Source organism: Planococcus citri, chromosome 4 (genome assembly GCF_950023065.1).
Source record: "Planococcus citri chromosome 4, ihPlaCitr1.1, whole genome shotgun sequence".
Lineage (NCBI taxonomy): Eukaryota > Metazoa > Arthropoda > Insecta > Hemiptera > Pseudococcidae > Planococcus > Planococcus citri.
In genome coordinates, this window is record NC_088680.1 from 3,556,061 (window position 1) to 3,580,352 (window position 24,292).

At 35.3% G+C, this 24,292-nt stretch overlaps 1 protein-coding gene and 1 long non-coding RNA gene across 2 annotated transcripts in view; one reads left to right on the top strand and one right to left on the bottom strand.

Moving 5' to 3' along the window:
• Window positions 1–24,292, bottom strand: part of LOC135845931 (uncharacterized) — a 62,428-nt gene that overhangs the window by 17,247 nt on the left and 20,889 nt on the right. The gene's annotated exons all lie outside the window — the stretch shown is intronic.
• The window catches only part of ssp6 (short spindle 6), a 33,848-nt gene continuing 9,613 nt past the window's right edge, over window positions 58–24,292 (top strand). Inside the window, exons 1-7 of the mRNA XM_065364799.1 lie at window positions 58–571; window positions 18,237–18,356; window positions 22,976–23,078; window positions 23,229–23,356; window positions 23,451–23,640; window positions 23,723–23,930; window positions 24,102–24,235. Of these exons, the coding sequence (XP_065220871.1) occupies window positions 545–571; window positions 18,237–18,356; window positions 22,976–23,078; window positions 23,229–23,356; window positions 23,451–23,640; window positions 23,723–23,930; window positions 24,102–24,235 (910 nt within the window). The 5' untranslated portion in view covers window positions 58–544. The remainder of the gene's footprint in view (window positions 572–18,236; window positions 18,357–22,975; window positions 23,079–23,228; window positions 23,357–23,450; window positions 23,641–23,722; window positions 23,931–24,101; window positions 24,236–24,292) is intronic.

The window sequence follows — 24,292 nt, forward strand, 5'->3', positions numbered from 1 at the left end:
GTGGAAATACGTCTACTCGTAAAACTCGAACGTACTCGTACATTGACGATATACGTAGCATTAGTAATACACAGTCATACACTGGCGTTCGTATTATCAAAGCATTCATTACGATGGCAAGTTAAACAGCTGACGTGAAAGCCGGTGTACGCACGCGCTCACAGTTACCCGCCACGAACATGCGCGTGTTTACATAAATCGAAAGTTTTTCAGTGTTCAAGTGCTAAAAAGAGCATCATCGTGCAGTTCTATTACAGTACAAGTGTATCTAATTGTACTTCGAGTATCGCAAAGTGTTGCTATTCGTAAAATTATTTCAAAAATTTAATTTTTCAATCTATATAGGGACCTAGTTCGCGTTAGCTCGTTGCGATTTTTCAAATTTTTTTATTCGATTCGTTTCTATATCTATAGTGTGTTGGTTATTTAAGCGAATAATAATGTAACGTAATAAATCAATAATACGTATATATACTCGCGATATACTACATGTTCGCGTTTTGTTCGCAATTCATCGCTGTAAAGCTCTGCAGAATCGAGTAATATGAACGGCGATACCGAATTATCTCCTGTAAGTAGTATCATCTTCGTCGTATACCTAGATTATCTATAACTTATCGATATCTTCGTGCTTTAAAATAATTGTACTTTTAATCCTACACTCGGCTATTAATAGTTGCCGATCATTGTTTACATTTTGAAAATATTTAACCCGGTTCATTTTTCTAAAATCTAAATACCCGTATTATGTACTTTCGAGGACGAGGACGAGTTCTAGTTTCGATTACTTCATTTTAAAATTCACGTCGTTCAACCTTGGAATTTTTTTTTTCTCATTCTTTCAACTCTAAAACTTAACGACTGTAACATACGAGTAAAAAATACAACCTTACACGATTACGGTCGTGCCTCTGCCTATGTAGCTAAAAATATGCTATTTTTCTCAGAAATATCGCTCGAAAATTATTCCTATACCTACCTAAAATACCTACGAACATTGCAGACTTGTTCGCACAGTCGTCGATTAAAAAACAGACAGGTTTCAGGTTGACTATTACGTGATGATGATGAAGGTGTCCATGTCCATGTCCATCATCTCTCATCAATGTTTACACGAAAGATTCGCGAGACGCGAGCTGCTGAGGCATTCCACTATTTACGAGAATATTTTCTTCCTGCTCGATATACGATTACGACCAATTTGATGGAGTTCAGTCGTGTGAGAATATATAAGAGTAAATTTTTCGATTACGAAATTATTGTCGTTGCATCGATTGCAGCACAGGTATTCGGAGAGAAAAATGTTCGCATTTTGATCTGTCTGCAGTAGTCGTGGGATTTGGAAATGTCATCGTTGGAATATTTTCGTTCGATATCAAACCCAATTAGGTATTCGGAAATTTGAAACTGTTGTATAGAATATCTTCGAATGATACCTTTTCATCCTCTCATGTACCTATAGGAGACTACCTATATATTTACGAATTATACACGAAGCTTAATCTAGACTAAACCTATAACAAGAAACAAGAAAAATCTGCTCTGTTAATTTTACTCACATGCCAAAGCGCGAGCCATCGAGCTAGCTAACTATTATCGTGTTGTAGCAAACAGAGCGGATTGAGAAAAATTAAAATTTTAATATCGTACGTAGCGATGTGTAATTCTCGTTCGCAACAATAGTAGGTTAATGGTTAAAACGGACTCGAGTCGAGTATATTACGCTCGTACCATGCTATACTATAATGAGGATGAGGAAGAACGTCCAATCCAATGGAATTGAGTATATGATAGGATGTGACTATGAGTGAGGTACACATCTACTCTACGAGTATTTACATTGAAGCTTTGCCAAAAAATAAATAAATATCACTCGTACGCGCATGATACATGCAGTTATCATTTACCTACTCATAAAGCCATTTTAATTTCTCAACACGTGATGAGCGAGAAATGAACGTATCACATCAGCCAAATTATTTCGTGTTTTATTGCTCTAGTCTGATTTTCTATATACGTTTACTAGTTCGAAAAGCTTTCTTTCAAAATATCAGCTTATTTGTATAGGACTTTTACGACGTTACAAAGCCAAGTAGTGAATCATGTACTGGTCTAGTAGTCCGGCATATGACAATAGGAGTAATTGCACCCCCCCCCCCGCCGATCCTCCGGGACAACTTTTTTCTTAAAGGGGACATCCTAAGAAACATTTTAAAGCAAACTTGCCAAAAAAAAAAATTGGCCTTACTTACAAAATGGCGGCCATTTTGATTCACAGGTCAGCCGAATTCGCAGATTTTGCGTTTTAACATAGGACTTGCACGAACTTTTTCAAACTTTACAAATGTAAATCGAAAGATCATGCAAAAATTTATCACCTGTCAAAATTTCAAGTGCTTAAGTGCGTTTTTCGATTTTTGGTGAATTTTTGAAAATCAAATTTAGGCCAAAAATGAGGGAAAAAATCAAAATTTTACCAAATTGACCAAGAAAGCTAAAATTTTGGATATACCCTATTTTCGACATGCCAAATCGATTGGAAACAGTTTCAACCCGTATAGAGCAGTTCTGGAGCCTCCAGCAGATTTTTACAACTCGAAATTCCCACACAATTCCATCAAAGTGGAGTTGTAAAGCTAAAATTTATTCTAAAAACTAATTTCAATACGCTACGAAGTACTTCAGGTGGATTTCAAGTCGTTTTGGAGCCTCCAGCGACTTTTTGAAAATTCCTGATGCCTCCAGCAGATTTTTGAAACTTTAAATTTTCACAAAATTTCATCAAATGGAGATGGAAAGCTGAAATTTACTCTATACTCCAATTTCAACACCCTCTGAAGACGACTTCAGGTGGGTTCAAGTAATTTTAGGGCCACCAGCGACTTTTTTTGAAAATTACTGGAGCCTCCAGCAGATTTTTGAAACTTTAAATTTTCACAAAATTTCATCAAATGGAGATGGAAAGCTGAAATTTATTCTACACTCCAATTTTAACTCCCTCTGAAGACGACTTCAGATGGGTTCAAGTCATTTTAGAGCCTCCAGTGACTTTTTTGAAAATTACTGGAGCCTCCAGTAGATTTTCGAAACTTGAAATTTCACCAACATTAATTTATCAAATGGAGTTGGCAAGCTGGAGTTTACTTCGCAGACTACATGGTGGTTTCAAATGGTTTTGAAGCTTCCAGCTACTTTTAGGAAATTTCAATATTCAAAAAAAACGTCATACAACATTTCAAAAAGTTGCTGGAGGCTCCAAAACGACTTGAAATCCACCTGAAGTACTTCGTAGCGTATTGAAATTAGTTTTTAGAATAAATTTTAGCTTTACAACTCCAATTTGATGGAATTTTGTGGGAATTTCGAGTTTCAAAAATCTGCTGGAGGCTCCAGAACATTTCTAAACGGGTTGAAACCGTTTCCAATCGATTTGGCATGTCGAAAATAGGGTATATCCCAAATTTCAGCTTTCTTGGTCAATTTGGTAGAATTTTGATTTTCTCCCGCATTTTTGGCCTAAATTTGATTTTCAAAAATTCACCAAAAATCGAAAAACGCACTTTAGCACTTGAAATTTTCACAGGTGATTAATTTTTGCTTGATCTTTCGATTTACCTTTGTAAAGTTTGAAAAAGTTCGTGCAAGTCCTGTGTTAAAACGCAAAATCTGCGAATTCGGCTGACCTGTCAATCAAAATGGCCGCCATTTTGTAAGTAAGGCCAACTTTTTTTTTGGCAAGTTTGCTTTAAAATGTTCCTTAGGATGTCCCCTTTAAGAAAAAAGTTGTCCCGGAGGATCGGCGGAGGGGGGGTGCAATTACTCCTATTGTCATATGCCGGACTATAGTGGTTTTCGTGATGTTTTTTGCAACTACAGTCTCCAATTTTAGCTGTGTGGAGGTTTGGATCACCTATCGAGGAAATTATTTTTCCAGAAAAATTCAGTTTATTAGGCTCAAAGTCCAGTTTGTTTTCGTTGAAAACTTTTGGGCATTCGAGTAAAATATAAAGGTCAGCTTTAAGTGATAACATCTTTTGCAGGGCATCTATATAGTTTTCCCAGAGATTGTACTCGAATTTTTCGCAAAAAAAGTAACTTTAGAAACCAAAACAGCTGGAAAAAGTAACCAGAAAAATCATCAAAATTCAAAAAAAAAAACACATTAATTTACTCGTATCAACACTTTGAAAGTAAACTGAGTGAAAATTCAAAAAGGAAGCATGAAAAAAATATCGGATTCTGGAAACAACCGAACTAATGAAAAAAATCGCAAAATTGAAAGGTATGGAGGGGCGGAGGAGTCCACCGAAATAGGCAAGAACTATATCATAATCCAAAATCATTAAAAATAAAAAAAAAATCCTCAAATTCGCGAGAAAAAGATACTTATCAAAACTTGGCAAAAATGGAAAAAAAGGCAACAAAAATATTGAAATTGAGAGAAAATTACCAAAACATTAGTCAATGAATAATGTGGAAAAACATCAAAATCATATGTCCCTAAGAATAAAACTCAAGGGCGAAATTCAACATAAAATCACTAAAATTTATGAAAAAACATAAAAATTCAAAAGAAAAAAACTCACGAAAATTCGTGATGAAATTGCGGAAACCTCACAAAAGTTTAGGCACAAGAGAAAACACGAAAAATCGGGGGAAATCGTCAAAAAATGGAAAATAGAATCTACGAGAATTTAAAAGAATAAATTTGTTTCGACTTTTCTCAGTTTTTTAAAGTTTTTTTTTCCAATTTTTCAAATACGTATAAATTTTACGTACACAAAAATTGAAATGAACTGAGGGGTGAAGGAAGGAGGGGGGAGGCAGCAAATTTCTTCAAACGTCGCCAAAACAGGATCCTATGTAGCATCAATCAATCCATAAACTTTTGCTGATTGTTTAATTAATGATGCTGCAAGACTAGGGGGAGGGAGGAAAGGAAACTCTTCATTTCGAAACTTCGAAAAACTCACCTCACCTGATATCAAAATCATCACATTTCAAGAATCAGGACCAATACTTGATTTTTTTCAATAAAAAGTATAACTGTGGTAACCAAAAAAATTACAAAAGGTTCAATGCAGAAAAACATTGATTGAAAAAACAGGGTTTTTAGACATTTCCGACAAAAAAAGTCACACTGTTGTAATTTTCAGATTGGAGAAAAGTGAGTGAAATTTGATGATTCTTGGCAGAAAGCGAGACGTTGATAATTTAAATAAAATACACGACTTTTGGCAATTTTTGCTTAAAAGGTCAAATTCTACGTAATTCTCAGCAAAAAAGATCGCATTTATTGGTAAAGTTTTGTAAAAAAGCGAACATTTTTGATAATTTTTGGCAGAAAGCAAGACTTTGACAATTTCGATAAAAGACACAGCTCTTCATTTATGGCAGAAAAAACCGAGAATTCAGGAGATTTTGAAGAAGAAGTGAAAATTTTAGAAAATTTCTGCAAAAGAGCGGAAATTTGAAGCAATTTTTGACAAAAACAAGCTTTTTTGGCAATTTTGACAAAACAAACGAAACTTTTTGCTGCTTTCGCTTGAAAGCAACACTTCTTTGACAAGTCTTTTGCAAAAATGTTGGGATTTTTAGCCATTTTTTTCTAGCCAAACAGTGAGGATTAACTATAACTATACCCGAAAATTCTAGTTAAAAAATGAAACAATAACATTTCTGGAAATTTTGGATAAAAAACAGGGCTTTGAAAATTTTAGAAAAAAATAGGGCATTTTAGTCATTTGGTTTCAGGTCACACACAATTTTATGTTTTCTAAAAGAATCAATTTTAGCAACAATTGACTATTTTTCTACTCGTCAGCTTGAGAATTGAAAAGGAAAAAGATCCAACTCAAGAAGAAAGAACCTACGGATATTAAATTACAGTGCCGGTTTTAAGGGGGGGGGGTGTTTGGGTGATAATCCCCCCCCAAGAGGCCAGTTTTTTTGGAAAAAATTTTGATGCTATGAAGTGGGAATTTTCCAAGCACGATTTACTTTGAATAATACTTTGCAGGCAAATTTCAGTCACTGAGGTCCCTCCTTTTTAAAAATTAAATAAATAAATGACATATTTATTCAGTGGCGTGGCCAAGGAGTGAAGGGGGCCATTGTCCTCCCTTGCAAACGAAAATTTGAAATAAAACATGCAAAAGTGAACGTTTTTTTTTGTTGTTCGGACCCATTTTTTCTAAAAATTTTCACTCTCGCTTCGCTCGAGCAGTAATTTTACCTTCATTTTCATAAAATAATCACCACACATCACAATAGGTTTCCAGAAAATGACTCCTAATTTTGATTTTTCATGCCTAAAAATCTGGTTTTGTCTCCTCCTTGAGGAAATTCCTACTATGCCACTGTATTTATTTGATTTCTGCTCTCCAAGAAGCTTAATTTTACCCCCCCCCCCACCCACCCAAAAATGAGACGGCAAAATTGTTTGGTTCAGACCCAATTATCCCCCTCCAAGGAAAAATCCTGGCACCGGTACTGTTAAATTATTATCCTTCGATTTTTCCAACGTTCACAAATTTTGCCGAACTTTTTTTCAACTCGACCCAATTTATCCTAAAAATTCCCAATTTGCCAACATTTTTCGGTCAGTCTGAAATGGGCGAGACACGCCTCTGTTGAGAAGAACCCTCATTCAAAATCATACCTAAAATTAAACATCATTATGGTTTTGTCAAATTTCAATTTTTTTGAATATTTTTGAAGCCCAGCTCTGCCTTTTTCTATACCGAAAAAAATCTCAACGCGTTGGCCAAATTTGAGTAAAATTTTAAATGTTTACATTTTGGAATATTCAATCTCCCCCCCTCCCCCTTCAAATTTACCAAGGGTCCCAAAAGTTCCTACCGAACGGCAAAAAAAAAATGGAAGAACTTTTCAGCCAAAAAAATATAATTTTGCGCAAATGAACAAACCCAAAAAAATCATTAAAATCAGTCAAAATCACTATTTGCAGGGAAAATTTCAACAAAATTCAAAATGTGGAAAAAATTGTATAAGATAGAATAAGGAAGTAAGACAAGTAGGTACTTATCTGAAAAACTAAAATGTCACATAAATTTAAATAAAGCATTAAAATTACTGAAAAGTATCAAAAGTGATAAAAATTTTGATTATAGATAAAAATTCACTAAGATTTTCATTACTTACAAAAAAAAAAAAAAAAAAAAAAAAAAAAAAAAAAAACATTGAAAAAGGTGTAAATTGCCCAAAAATGATGAAAAATAAGTCAGGGATGAAACTAAACGTTTTGTTTACATAGAAGGGTGGGGAGGGTTGTTGACGACACAAAAAAAATCACAGCGAATTTCAAAAATAATCAAATGGCAGCAAAAAAAGGGATCGAACATGATTTATTTAGGAATCGAATTGATCAAAAATATAATACGTCAATTTGCGACTCGAATTGTCCCAAATTTGCAAATGGGGGGGGGGCTGGCTGAGCCATGCTAGAAGCGTTTCTCCAAGATCTGTTTTTCTGGAAATCAGTCGCCTGCAGAGATCAGATTAAAAATATACAGTATACGCCTTAATACGAGTCCATAATATCATCGTGTATCGCGTCGCAACGCCTTGTTTGCAACGACGTTATCAGTTATCACTTATCAGTTTCATTGACAAACAGCAAATACATATGAAATACCACATACGAATATCTCCATAAACTCGTCATTAAACTCGTAAAAAGATTATCGTAAACGTGCGAAATTGAACCGTCGTCACTGCGCATTCCTAATTATCGACGATGTGTATGATCGAAATATGGCGTATATTTCGAATCCACAACCCATTAGGTACCTAATACCTATAAATTCAGCCATTCAACCATCACACAATTTAGTAAACGACAAAAACACCTGAAAAAAGAATTCCCAACAGCACATCAGGAAGAAAAATTTCAAAGACAATGAGCATTATGGCACGAATGGCACGAGAATAATGATTTCATCGGAATACGAGTAAACAAAGATGCTATATAGGTATGCAGTACAATGCCCGTAAGGTGACTAATTCGAACCGTAGATAGGTGAAAAAAATTTCTAAACTAAGGCGTCGTCGTCGCCGGTCACGTATACTAATTAATGGCAATTTTACCTCCAACTAGGGTGACAAGGGAAATGTCAGGGGTACTGAAAACTGTACGACGACATCGTACGAATATGAATATAGTATAAGAAGACGTCATTGTCATTTGTATACGTAGAATCGGTATCGGAATTGGAATAACGATGACAGACGATGGTCGACTGTGGAGTGTGGATGGTACAAAATTCACCATCACCATCACCATCACGTCTTCGTCGTCGGCTTGACCATATAAAAGTTGATAAACGGAACTTTGCGAACGGGTCAGTCATACTGAGATGAATACATGTGCTATAAAGAAACTGAAGCTTTAAATGCGAACGTGTATAGTATGCTGATTACATGTACGAGTAAACGATTATAAGTACCCCCCTCCCCCAGTACCACATTTGACCATTCCATTACAGCTCGTATATAGCTCTATTGTAAAGCTACAGCCACATACGAGTACTATTAGATTATAGATGCACACGAATGTATTTATGACGACGACGACGGCGACTGCTAGAGCTAAATCATCATTATACGATGATACGCTAATGATACCTGTAATAACTGAGCGTATCTAACACGTCGTAATCGAAATAATTCGCCGAGACTGCTGGCCTGTAGCCTATGGCCTCCGTATTATACCGTTTATGGGCCTACACTTCACAGTTCTATACACACATGTGACGTAGTACGTACTATTATAACGATCGACGGAAAATTTTTCCATATTTTATGTTAATTTCGAGGGTTATTTTTCTTCCAGAAAATTGTCAAACAGTTATGTCTTATACACTCGAGTCCATTCATAATTCCTCTAGCAACGAATAGGTATGCCCACCTTATACCAGGTAATTGTCTGATTCATCTTGCTGGCCTCACATTATACAAATTTTTTCGAGAATTGTATAGGTTTATACTGGAATGATGTATTTATTAACTTTGCTTCAGGATATGGTAAATATTAATAGCAATAGCAAGGTGATCAAGAAAGAGAAGAAAAATAGAAAAATTTTCGGAATCATTGCTAGGTATAAAAGGGTATTCCCAGGTAAGATAGGCGAAATGGCCCTGTTCCTAGATTTGGAAAGTTATAACGGATTATTGTTGGGTACCTCCAGAAAAAATTTTCGAGCGGACTTTCCGCTCCTCAACCCCTCTTCTCCCCACCCTTGGCCAGTATAGCAAAAAAAAAAAACGAATTTTTGGGGGAAACAATAAAATTGATATCCATGAGTATTAGGGAGAAAATTTTGGTACCATGCGGAATGTGTAGTGGAAGCATGGGCCCTTCAACACGATTTTTTTCAAAATTTTCTATGTATCATTGTGGTAAGGGTAAAATTGACAAAAGGACATTTTGAACTGCCACAGATCCGGATTGAAGGGTTGGGCGTAAAAACTGTTTTCGCCAAAATGTGGCTCTTTACAAGTACTTTCTTCTTACCAATCCATAAAATTGAAATTTTGTCTGCAAAAGGCTTATATTTGCAAAAAAAAAAAACCAAGAAACTTTTTGTACAATTTTGGAAAAAATGAGTCTTTTTTGACAATAATTAAGTTTGATTGAAAAAATGGTAATTGCAAATAGCAGGACTTTGAGACAGAATTTTTTTCTAATGTTAAAATAATGTCAAGGGTAGAAATTTAGTCAAGGATCACTCCCATCCGAGATAAATCGGGGGGGGGGGGGGGGTTGGACATCAAAGGAAGTAAAAATGAGTGTCGTCACCGAATCAAAAAAAAATATTGTCCCTAATCGTTTTCAGCGCTCCCAAAAATCACCAAAGCATAATTAAATTAAAGGATACTCCACTACCTTGCAAAAGCCAAATCACATATCTTGGTCTATACTTTGACAACAAACTAAACTGGAAAAACCAACATCAACCATCTAAAACAAACATGTAACAATAGAATAAACCTATTGAGAAAACTATCTAGTACAACATATGGAGCAGACACTCGATCTCTTCTCAGAATTTATAGAGCTCTGATTTGCTCAAAATGTGATTATGGGTTGCCAACTTACTCATCAGTTAAACAGTCAACACTCAAATCACTGAACACTATTCACAACACAGCTCTTCGGCTGGCAACATGGAGCCCTCAGAACTACTCTAGTACTCCTATACACTTATTATATCAAGAAGCATTTGAAATCCTCCCTTCTATACAATCAAAACTCATCCTTTCAAAATTTTTCATTCACCTTAAAACTGTTGACAAGTCTCCCTCTCACCATACTCAAAAATTGATCCCAATCTTCCATATGCTTATGACTCATATCTCCATAAAGCCTCTTCCATTCTAAACTTCATTCAGAGATATATCCTCTTCCACCATTCTATTCAGAAAATCTTATAAAAACTAAGAATAATATTCTCTCATTTGATACATCATTGCTCGGACACACTTAATTGAATACTCAAATCATCAATAACTTTATTGCTCAGTATACCTAATGATTTCATTTCGTTTTACACCGATGGGTCGAAATCCGTGGATCGCTGTGGTGGTTTGGTTGTTCGTGATTGTGAGGTTTCGCAATTTCCACTTCTGTGCTTGTTCTGTATTCTTTCATGTGAACTATATGCTATCCTTACATCTTTGAACATGGCAATTGAGAGCAGACTCAACAAAGTTGTGATCTTCACTGACTCACTAAATTCCATCTCACAACTAAGATCTAAATCTAAGCAACATCCAATTGCCTCAGAAATCTCATCTCTCCAAAATGTGACATGGATGTTACCAAAGCCTGGATTCCAGCCCACTCAGGAATTTTGGGAAATGAAACAGCAGACTTAGCAGCAAAGCAGTCACTAAGAATCTCACCTGTACCAGAAATACCTGTTCCAGTGTCTGATGTGATGGAAGCCAATCATGTTCACGGTTCATTCCCAGCCAAAGCCACACCACCAACATTCAAGATTTATCCAGGAAGCAGGCTGTTGCCTTATACCGTGTACGTACAGGTCATACCCTCCTCACCCACTCTCATCTATTCAAAAAAGAACCCCCTCCAATATGCTCTACATGCGAAGTCCAACTCACTATCTCCCACATCTTACTCACCTGTCAAGATCATACCAATCTAAGAAACTCACTCAACCTCCCTAAAAGTCTACCTAAAATAGCTCATAACCCTTCAGTCTTACTCTCCTTTCTCCAAAAATCCAACCTCCTTCCATTAATGTAACAGCATAAAATGACCCGTGCCTCTAGCCTTATAGCGGTACACGCCATGGTGACCAACGAACAGGTAACAGGTATAAACCTAATAAACCGTACGTCCCTCGATTTGTTTTTTCAATTTTCAGGAAATTTTGAGAGCTAATGGTGGCTTTGGAGGGACTGAATCGAAAAAGTGAGTTTACATTCGTATTCAGCGCTCGAAAACACCTAATAAACTATGTGTCACGCGATGAGTTTTCAATTTTCTGGAATGTGAGGTGGGGGGGGGGTGTTGAAGGGGTTGAATCGAAAAACTGAGTTGATATTCGTATTCAGCGACTTTGAAAACGTACAAAACGACGTGTCACGAGATATTTGTTTTTTCTTCTTTACATTTTTACTGAAATTTTGGTGCTTTGACACCCCCTCCTCCCTCTCCTCTCATAGATTTGCAAATTACATCTAAAAAATTCTAGATTGTAAATAGGTAATTTTAAAATGCAAGTAGTCTCGAGCAAATTAAACACCAAAGTGTTGAACTTTTGAAAAAAAAACTCTGTGTCCCGAAGGGTTTCAGGAAGGAGGGAGGGGGTAGCACTAATGAAGAGATTTTCTTTCTTTTCTAATACAAGGAATATACCACAAAAAAATTGAACAAAAGTGGAGAGCCTAAACCCAAAACAAAAGGTAAGTACCAAAATGGTTTTTTTCTCAAAATTTGAAAAAAAATTTAAAGTTGAAAGATTTACAGAAGAAGAAAATGAATAATTTCATGATTGAGTTGAGTGAAGAAAGGAATTTCTCGCAAATTGAGGATTTCGAGTATGTACTATACAGTATGAGGCCAAAATCAAGCTTTTGGTAGCCATAATTCAAATTCGTGTTTCTAGTGGGATTTTTGGGTACTCTAAATTTGTAGTTGAAAATTTCAAAATTTGAGTTTAATAGCAAAGAAAAAGAAATTCAATCAATTTCGCTACATATCAGAGAAAATGTTCAACTTTTTTGCCGAGACATAATTATCTTCAATGAACGATAATACGATTTTTTTTGTGCTTCTTTTGTTCGTTTTTTCAAAAAAAATTTTTGATCGTATAAATTTGAGACCTACTGAACCGGTTTTACTTACGTGTCTCGTTACACGATCGGTATTTTGTTCTCTGAGCTGATAAAAAAAAACTATAATATCGCTGCCATTGAACTGTGCTTAGAGAAATTTTTCCACTTGATATGATAATTTTGAATTCGAGAGACTTATTCCTTCAAGAGAGGAATTTTCAGTTGAAAAATCATTGATCGTTTAATAAATCATAAACGAGTGAAATATTTCATGTTTTTCGTCCGATCGAAAGGTTTCCTCCTGCATTAGGATGAGGAAGGATTTCTCAGGCTCATTTGTGTACAAATAGCTTTTACTACATTACGGTAATAATTCCAAAATAGGCGTAATGTGTGTAAAATACCTCCATCAACTGTTGCCCAAGAAGCAGATGACATGACATAGCCTATACTCGTTTGGTTTATGTATGTACGTAAATTACATAACACGTGACAATGCATCGTTTATTCGACGCTCTGCCGAATTAATGGGCAATTTTTCTCGTTTTATCGATGCGATAAAACGCGTTGATTAGATTTTAATGGAGATGTACGAGTATAGATAGAGATACGAGTATATAACTTACGTATTTTTCTCATTATCTACCACCTTTACTTTTACTACCACACAGCCGCGAGCAAAATCTTTCTAATATGGATAGGCTACAGGCAATCGGCCAATTTCTTAACAAATTGGTCGCGTTTATGAAAATAATATGACTCATATTTTTCTTATTATGAGAATGAAATTCAACGACTTTTAACGTACCGCAGTAAATAAATGAATGTTTTATAAATTTCGTATTCGTTTTCGTTTTCGTTGATCGATTCGCGATACCTGTTTTACGTATGTATGAGTATTGAGTATATGAAGTAATTAATTATTAAACAGATGTAAATTTTGGTATATACTACAGTCTACAGGTCGAGGTGTAGTATGTCTGTGTGTGCATTTGCAGCAGTATTCGCAAATACGAGATCTATATTATATGCCAGTGAAGTACATGGTACAACTTTAAGTACCTATATAACTCGTTTAACCAGTAAAAAAGGAAATGAACGAATTAATCGTGTTTTATCGTACTCGTAATTCTAATAATTCCGTATGAAATTTTCTCGAAGAATGAATTTTGCGCTTTTTTTCTTTGAATTTTTTTCCTCGACTTGGCGAAAACTAAAGCTGACAGGGAAAACTGAAAAATTACGTCAATATGGGTGGCGAAGGCGATGGAGAATATAGGACGATGTCGATGTCGGTCTTATCAGCATTTATCGTATGTAGGTACCTGGTACATGTGTCTTGTGTACATTACTCATAACACATTCATCACTCATAAGTATTTTTACGTAATATCCAAATACATTTAGGGAAAATTACCTCAAGTAACAGCTTATGTAGATACGAGTAACTTTAGAATGCCAATTTTTGAAACAATTTCAACGATTTCTATGTACTTTTGTTATAAATATGTACGTGTACTATACTTCGTTGCATAATAATTAAAGAATTCAAATTTCTTTTCAATTATTGATAATGTAACCGATTTCATAATATTATAAGTATTTTTCTCATTTCCTATTTAGACTTCGTAAGATGCCTCTTACATATTTTTTAACAATTTATTTAAGAAAGAAGAAACCGAAAATGATTCTGTTCAAAATAGGATGATTGATTAGGTTAGGTAATAGGTACCTACATAAAATACAAATTTTAGCTATTCAGGGGGGGGGGTGTCAGCTTGGTTTTCACAGGAAGGTCTAAAATCGTCATGAGAGTCTATTTTACTCAAAAAGGACCTTTTAGAGATGATGGAACTTGAAATTTTGAATATTTTACATTGAATAATTCTGTTTTTTTCACATTTTTGAAAATTGAGGAGCCCACCGCAGCCCGAATTTTTCGAAAATGGAAAAAATAAAAAATAGGGAATTATTTTCTCACCAAAGGACACCACTTTGTGGGTTGGGAAGAGGAAAGACCAAAAACAACGACTGATCTTAGGACATCCCACATAATATACGAATTTCAGCTATTCTGGGGGGGGGGGGGGGGTCAGCTGGGTTTTCATTGGAGGGGGCTAAAATCGTCATGAGAGTCTATTTTACTCAAAAGGGACCTTTTAGAGATGATGGAACTCGAAATTTTGAAATATGGAAGATTTTTCTTTGAATTAGATTTTTTTCAAATTTTTGAAAATTGAGGGGCCCATTGCAGCCCGAATTTTTTGAAAATGGAAAAAATAAAAAAAAGGAATTATTTTCTCACCAGAGGTCACCACTTTAGGGGGCGGGAGCAGAAAAAATTGCCCATTTTTTTGCCATGGACCACCCTAAATTCATCATTGAACTTTGACCTGGGAGCTGTTCAGCTCATCTGGGATTCTGGGAAACTGTAGAAGAATTGCTTGCTGATGTGACATCAAGTTTTTTCTTTGGTCTTCCTCTGCTCCTCCTGCCAGGTGGAGTACATTCTTTGATTTTTCAAGGGGACCGTTAGTCAGGCATTCTATCAACGTGTCTTTGCCACTTCTTTCTGCAATCTTTCACCCATCTAATGATTGGCTCTGCTCCCAGCTCCTTCAGGATGTCTTCATTCTTTTTCCCATCGTGTCTCATATATCAGCTGCCATGGCTTGCATGAATCTCATCTCCACTGTGGTTACACTGCTTTTTATATCCTTTCTCACCGTCCATGTTTTGCTTCCATAAAGCAGCATTGGTCTTGCCAGTGTATTGTAGATTCTTATTCGAGTTTTGGTTCTGACTTTTCTTGGAGGGAGGCTCGGTTTATCATCCTGCTTACTCTCAGGAATTTATGAATCTTAAGTTGTGTGTCGACCTCTCCTTCATAAGATAGCTCACACCACAGATATTTAAAGCTTCTGACTTGTTCCACTGGTAGTTCATTTCGAACAATTTTACTGCGTATTGGCTCTTTCCCCTCAAAGGCCATCACCTTTGTTTTTGACGACGAGATTCTCATTCCATATTTATCTGCTACTTTCTGAAGGTTGTGCTTCGCTCTTTGCAAGTCATCTTCCACTTTGTTGTCAGCAGCCTCAGCAAAGACCACCTGATCATCAGCAAATAGCAGGGTATTGACATGGGTGTCATTGATGTCTAGCCCTTTTGGCTTGGTTTTCAGCCATTCGTTAATCATGTCGCGTCGTTGAAGTAGATGTTGAATAGGTACAGGGTGCCCAGAAATATCGAGCACTCCTAAGAAAGTTTTTCATTAATAATATAGGTTGGCAACGTGAAATAGATGCGTATGATTGGTGGAATGTTATCTCTCCAGTCCAACAACCAATTATGTGCTGTAATTATTATCATTCACTGTGACCAACCAAAGTATTTTAGAAGAAAACTTTTTTAGGAGTGCTCGATATTTCTGGGCACCCTGTAGATGTTGAATAGGCTACACGACATTGGGCATCCCTGGCTTACTCCTCTTCCTATTTTCTTTGCTTTCAAAATGTTACAGGATCTTATTCTCATTACATTATCCCTGTATATTTCTTCAATTTAGTATACTATGTATTTGTTTGTTCACTTCAATTTTCTTCAGGATTTCAGATAAGTTCTTCCATTATACTCAATCATAAGCCTTCTCCAGATCAACGAAGCACATTTGGGTTTCTAGGTTATACTATCGTCTTCAGTCTCCTTTTTTGAAAATGGGTTTTACAATTGCTGTAAGGTGCACCGGGGCAAGTCAGAATGATTTTTCGCAATTTCAACTTTGACCAGCTGTTACTCCCCTTCTAATGAACCAATATGGTTCAAATTTATTATGTAGGTTCCCATAAGGGTTCTTAACGTAGGGTAAAAATTTGAGCGCGATTGACACAGTAGCTTTCGCTCATTGGAATAAAATATAAACTGTCCTGACTTACCCCAATTGGGGGAAGTCAGAGCAGGCTAAACTTTGCAGAGGCGTAGATCACAAACCGAGCGTCCTAGAAAAATTGCACCTAAACAAAATTGTAGAGAATTTAATTCTCTTTGAGATCACTCTCATCAGATTTTCACTAGGACGCACGGTTCGTCCGCTATATGCGAAAAACTAAGAAATAGAAAGTCTGTATTTTAGACCAAATTAAAAATAAGTTCAAAACAACAACAAAATACAATTGAACCAAAGACATCTAAAATGAAACTGAATCGCGAAAATTTTTATTCCGTGATGAAGTAGGGGTAGTACCCTCAAGTCACCTTTAGTGGCACTTCGCCAGATATAAACCTCTAGGCGCTAGAGCAAGTTTTCTAACTTACCCCGAATTCCAACTTCCCCCGGTGCACCTTATGGAAGTGTATGGAAGTCTTTGGGTATGGTAGCACCTGATAGTATTTTATTGTAGAAAGCAAGCACCCGTGTAACGAATTGCAGACATACACAACCCATCTACACTGCCATTTACACCATTTTTTCGCTAAAATTGAATGAACACATCCAAAGTGCATAAACCTTTTTTTTCAATGATTTGAAATGTTTTTGTTGGGCGTTTGAATTTTCACATTTTTTCACCACCTTTTTGACTAAATTCCATACTTTCGCAGACCATTTTTAAAATCACCACTTTTCACCACTTTCACTGTCTGTTAGATACCCTGCTGTGTGACCTGTCAAAATTGGTCAAAATTTCGTACTGAATTCGAAAATCGTGTTTGTTTTTAATTCCGACCAATTCAGTAGCGTTTACCTCCCCCCCTCCCCCATAAAAAAACCTACACGTGGATTTAGGTGAGGCAACCAAACATCTCTGTTGGTATGTTGTAAATATCAGATTCATTTTCAATTTCAGCACATATACCTATTTATGCTAAAAAAAAAACTGACATCAGATTCCCTATTTGCCTCCTTCTCCCCCCCCCCCCCCTGAACATTCATTTGAAAATATTCGTGCGACCTATTGAAATTATTTAAAAGTTCGCGCTGAATTCAAAAATTATGATAATTTTTCGTTTTGACCCCTCGGTTGAGTTTTCTCGTCTTAAAAATTCATCATCATGCTGAAAAAAAAAACAATTTTTTTCAAACTCTATAACCAAATGATTACGTTTCATTTGTCAATTAATTAAGAACTGTTGAAATTATCTGGAAAAATTATCGATTTTTTTCCAACTCTATGGCTCTTATGACAGTTTATTCACTCTTCGGAGGTATAAAAATATGACCCTGCCAATTCGCATTTTCAAGAAAAAAAAACTATTTCACGATTTTTGGACACCTATAATATTACGATAATATCTACACTACAATCTACATAACTCGCATTCTCTTATCAACGAAAATCAAATTAAACGCGAATAATTCGTAATTCTATCTGTTTCGAAAGTTACCGGTACTGCGAAGGACTTTTATAGAACAGATCGTATATACCTACCTAATTGAACATCGTTCAAGCACCTAATTCTTTAATTTAGCAGAAAAAAACCCAGTCTTACAATGTTACATATTCATAGGTACTTATACCTACTCGTAATCGTAATCGTGTATCGTTGCGTGATACCAAAAACTCGTATATATGTGTAAGTCGTAGTTGTGGCCACAGAAGGAAGGGTAAGCAAATAGAGGACACCTGTTACTGTGTTATCTATATTTCGCGAGTCATCTTATATACCATCATACCAGTCTTTAAACGCATCTGTTTGGCGGGTACTTGATCGAGATAAATACATAGTACTGTACATAGCTATTATTATCATCATTAGATTAGATACACGTACCTCTACTTAATATCTTCTCTCACTCTCATTTACGTATAAGTACATCGTACTCGCGAGTATACGTTTAATTTATAATACTAGGTGCATATCTACGTACGTACTGTAGATAGGTAATTGTAAAATAAAAACTGGTAATGTTACAGTCGCAGATTTTGGAACGTGTAAAACCAGACCGGGTTACGGTGACGAAACCGGAAGAAGATCGTCGTCGACGAACAATCATAGTGGAGAAGAAAAATGCCACTTATGGATTCACGTTACAGGTTCGTTTAATATTTATCTACCTAGTGTATTCTTGATACCTAAGCTAGGTATTAGGTGGGTACATTACAGATTTAGTAAAAAAAAAAAAAAATGAATACAATAATGACTTGAAAAGCGACGAATAAGGAATAGGGCGAGGAAACTTCACATCATCATATGTCAGACAGAGAATAATCACGTGATTGTTGAGACATGGTAGACGAGAATACGACAGGTTTTAGCTATAATACAACTTACGAGGATTTATACAGTCGTATATTTGGATTTGGCTTCGGCTTCGGCTACCTGTACCTCGACTTACGTATACGTCTACGTATATCCTACAGGTAGTCGAGTGTCGAGTCTCAGGTGCTACAGACTGCAGGTATATTACCTATACCTGCGGTGTTTGCGTCGCGTCGCTCGCGTGTTTTTAATTCTTACGTATTAAATAACACACCCCACCCCTTCTCTCTACTGTTCATTTACCTTGAAGTTAACATTAGAAGCGTCCTTGCCAACGTAGGTATGGGTATAGGTAATACATACTGTATAAGTTTTCTGTACAGTTGTACACCTATATCAAAGTCAGTACAATTGTAAAGGTGTATATTGGTGTATGTCTTCTATGTGCAGTTTACAGAGTATACAATGTATAAATTCACCATAATATAGCTCCACACAGAGTCTATGTACCCAAAACGTAAACGTATCTATGCTCATATGTAACCGTATCTCTTATGTAAGCTTTCGGCTTCGGCCTTAAGTCAAACCGATAATGCCTACAAACGTATACAGTCGTACAAGTACATACCACGTAACCTTGATAACAGCCGCGAGCAATTCGCTTATTTGATAATATTGAGTCATACTCGTACTCATACATATGATACAAGTGTGTAGGCAGCGAGCCACCTGTATAATTTGGGATACGATTTTTTAATTATTTTTTCTCGTCTTTGAAATATTATATCTGAAGTATAATAAAAAATATCAACTTTCGTTTTCATTCGATGAGATTTTTGTGAAGAAGAGAAGGACAGGATGTAGCCAATTTGTGCTTGCCTGTGTCAAAAGGACGTGTATTGAAGTGAAGTTGACGGAATCCCAATTTGAAATTTTTTGCACAGAGGTTCGATTCTTGGAAATGAAGACTTTGAAATTGCCTGAACGTTTGCATTTCGAAATCGCTTTTTAAAAAAATTCTCAAAATTGCTCGAAAAATTTTAAAAATTATGGGATATAATCGTAAACTTGAATGATAGCAAATTTCATGCTCTACGATATTGTTTCTATTCATTTTTTCTGCTGCACCTTTCGTTTTCCACATAACTTGATTATTAGCGATAAAAACATTGAAAAAAAACTGCAAATTGTAAAAAGTTGATTCGAGATGAATTTCATCACTTCTGCTCAGAATATTATTCGAAAACTCAAGTCTTCTATTTAAAAAAAAAAAAAAAAAAACTGATTCAAATGCTTAAATTGGAAAAAAGAAATGGGTGAAAGTAGGGACGGAGGGTGGTGGGAGGAGGGGTACTGTAGGGTAGAACTGGAGTGGAAATTTATTCAAGTCAAAGTTCTTTCAGGTAAAAGTATCAAAAGCAGGATTATAGCAAAATTGTTGAACACTGTCTAAAAATATCGATCGAGGCTCTTCATTCGCAAAAATTGGTGTTTTCGGAATTGGAATAAAAAACCTCCAATTTTTTTTTTGCAATTTCATCATCTTATAATCTCAAAAAATCGATGTTTTTGAAAAGAAATAAAAATTTCAGAGCATAGCATACAATTTTCCATCCCTCGTGTGCAATATTTTATTTGATACAGAAGCATTTGAAAATAATACAGAAATTGAAAGAATAATACTCATAAAATTGATCGAGATCGCCTAAAATAGAAATTGCAAAAAAAAAAATGTTAGGTACCTACACAGAAAAAAAAACTCAGACCGACTTTTCGTGAAATAAAAATCTTTTACGAACGAAATGATTCATTTTTTTAAAACATTTATTCGCAAACGAATCAATTCATTTACTCAATTTTTGGTGAATCATTCACGAACGAATTGAATCATTTTTTGTGAATCATTCGCGAACGAATCGATTCATTTACTCAATTTTTGGTGAATCATTCACGAACGAATTGAATCATTTTTTGTGAATCATTCGTGAACGGATTGATTTTTGTTTGAGAATCATTCGCGAACGAATTCATTCGTATAAGTGACTCGTTCGCGAACGAATCGATTCATTTAACTCAATTTTTGATGAATCATTCGCGAACGAATAGATTCATTTACTCAATTTTTGGTGAATCATTCACGAACGAATTGAATCATTTTTCGTGAATCATTCGCGAACGAATAGAAACATTTTTTGTGAATCATTCGCGAACGAATCGATTCATTCACTAAATTTTTGGTGAATCATTCACGAACGAATTGAATCATTTTTAGTGAATCATTCGTGAACGAATTGATTTTTGTTTGTGAATCATTCGCGAACGAATTGATTTGTATAAATGACTCGTTCGCGAACGAATCGATTCATTTACTCAATTTTTGGTGAATCATTCACGCACAATTGAATCAGTTTTAGTGAATCATTCGCGAACAAATCGATTCATTCACTAAATTTTTGGTGAATCATTCACGAACGAATTGAATCATTTTCTGTGAATCATTCGTGAACGAATTGATTTTTGTTTGTGAATCATTCGCGAACGAATTGATTTGTATAAATGACTCGTTCGCGAACGAATCGATTCATTTATTCAATTTTTGATCAATCATTCGCGAACGAATCGATTTATTTACTCAATTTTTGGTGAATCATTCACGAACAATTGAATCATTTTTTATTTTTTAGTGAATCATTCGCGAACGAATCGATTCATTCACTAAATTTTTGGTGAATCATTCACGAACGAATGAATCATTTTTAGTGAATCATTCGTGAACGAATTGATTTATGTTTGTGAATCATTCGCAAACGAATTGATTTGTATAAATGACTCGTTCGCGAACGAATCGATTCATTTATTCAATTTTTGATGAATCATTCGCGAATGAATCGATTCATTTATTCAATTTTTGGTGAATCATTCGCGAACGAATTGACTTTTGTTTGTGAATCATTCGCGAACGAATTGATCCATAAATTGAAGAATTGATCGATTCGTTGGCGAATGGTTCTTTCAAAAAATTGATCAATTCGCCCATGAATGATTCACCAAAAATTCACGGTCGTATTAGTACTTTGTAGGAATCGTGCAGGCCTAGTGAGATTTCAAGTTTCATCGAAATCGGTTCAGCCATTTTGTAGGTAATGAGGTAGTGAGTGTTTTAAAACAGTCATGTTGAAAAAAAATTTTGTCGCTCGATGAACTCGGAAGCTTTGAGCTTTTGGAACTTGATGATGATTGCATTGAAAGAGATTGAGGAGGGAGGTGGAGAGAGGAAAAAGGGGGAGTACCGGAAGAAATTTTCTCAAAATGTTATAAAATTGTAAAATAAGTCGTCAAGAATAGAAAAAATGAGTAAAATTTGCATTAAAATGACTTCGTGAAAAAAATTGCACAAATTGAAAAATAATTGTTCATTAAACTGCCCAAAAATCACAAAAAAATTGCGAATCTACAAAAAACTTGAAAAAAACAACAAAAAAATCAATAAAGTAGTGAAAAAATTGACCAAAATGTGCGAAAACTCTGCAAAAAAAGTGAAAATCGTGGAAAATCATGTCAACATTTTGTTAAACACGTCGTAAAACATCTGAAAATATTATTGTAAAATTGCTTAAACTGCGCAAAAAATTCGACAAAATTTTTTCAAAAAATGGCAAAAGTATCAAAATTGAGCAAAGTTTACCTACATTACTAAAAATGATGAAAAATTTGATAAAATAGGTATAAAATTTTGTAAAATACGTAATTCAAAAAATGCAAAAAATACATAAAAATTTGCCGATGAATTAGTCAAAATTCAAGAAGGAAAATACCACACTTAAAAAATTGATAAAAACTTCAAAAAGTATCAGATATAATTTACAAAGTTGCGAAATTTGCCAAAAATTCGCGAAAAATTAGCAAAATTTGTGTGAAAATGATGTAAAAAATGTTGAAATATCACAAAAATACATCCAAAAACAGAATTGTAAAAACTGCGACAGTTTCCTGATAATCAACCCCACCGCTTCAAAAATTTGCTACGTTTTTTTAAAAATTGTTGAAAATGCGAGAAGTTCTCAGAAAAAAATTGATAAAACATTTCTAAAAGTTTGTTAAATATTTTAAAAATACAGAAAATACTGACTAAATTGGTAAAAATGACCAAAATTGACACGAAATGGGTGGAAAATCGAAAAAAAGGGTTGCATTTTTAAAAATTCTAAAATATTACAATTATAAAAAAAACTTGACCGAAAAAATGTTTCAAAAATTCTGAAAATTTGGAAACATTGATTCAAAAATTTATGGAAACGAGTTAGTCGATAAAATTTTAATTTAGACAAAGAAATTAAGCCAAGCTTTACCAGATTTGAGATTTTCTCCTAATTTTAAAATAAAAATACACTTTCATTAATTTACTGAGAAACAATACGCAATACCACGAATAATCTTGATATTTTTTTCACAGAGTTACGGTATTCATTACAAAAAAGAGCAAGAAATTGAAATGATAACCTACGTGGATCACGTGGATTACGATGGACCTGCATTTCGAGCCGGAATGAGAGAAGGTAAAGTACATATTAGCTCCATAAATCGAATACCGAGTCTATTTATATGTAAATCATTCTGTCATCATATTATAATCCATCCATTCATTCGCTAGGAAGATAAGTTATTTATTATGTTGTATTAATCTCACGAAATATTCAAAATTACAGGCGACGTGATTCTTTCAATTAATGGCAGGGATATGGAAAAAGTGGACCACAAAAGTTTAGTCAATTTTATAAAAAGCTGCGATAGTCGAATGCGAATGGTGGTTTTATTCGAAGATTGCGTTAGAAAAGTAAGTTCATCGCCATCGATACAGTCATACGTACCCCTATCTCATGCCATTACAGAACCAATTAGGTAGATATTTATATCCTATTTTTCGACAGGTGGAACTTCACATGCGATACATCAAACTTCAAAACGCTCTCAAATGCAAAACACTCGAACTAGAAAAACTCTGCGTCAAAGAAAAAGAACTCCTCAGTGGTAAATGGAAAACGCACAGTTTACCAGCTCGTAAAAAGAACCCTTCTGCAAAGAACAACAACTACGACGCCAAAGTATCCACCGATACAGGTAAATCTTCGCCCCCTTTCTTACTCGTATTTCCCCTTCAAATTCAAACCAATCGAGATATTTTTTTTGATCGCTTTCACAGAAGAAGACAATCTCAGAAGAACAACTTTCTCAACCGAAGACGTCGGCCAAGTGCAAAATTACCATCGAACTCAACATCACCATTTCCTAATCGCCTATCCTCGTCATCCACCTTACTACATCGACGCCCACGGACGAGCGTACTATTTACACCCTTCCGGAGTGGCCACCCCCTCATCCAGTAAAGAATATCTAGTCAGTACTCGAAGGTGAGCAAAATAAAAAGCACATTTTTCAGCGCGCTTCTCCTTTTTTCTTCCCCTCCCCTCTCCCCTCTCTCGTATTCGTACCTTGTACTTGCGGTAGTTTGCCTGCAGCGTTATTGATCGTTGGTAGTCATTTACTTTGGATTTAGACGCACATAAAAATTCAAATTACAGTCATAAAGATGGTCAACGTAGGCGATCTAGTCATTCGTGCGACGAAGCCAAATACGTTGTCGCCAACGGGGCCAAAGAAAACTCCTCCGGGTATCAGAACGGCGTCGCTAATAAAAATCGCAACAACTCCAGAAGTAAGTTTTAAAACCCATTATCATCATATACGAATAGATTGACTTTCAACTTTATCT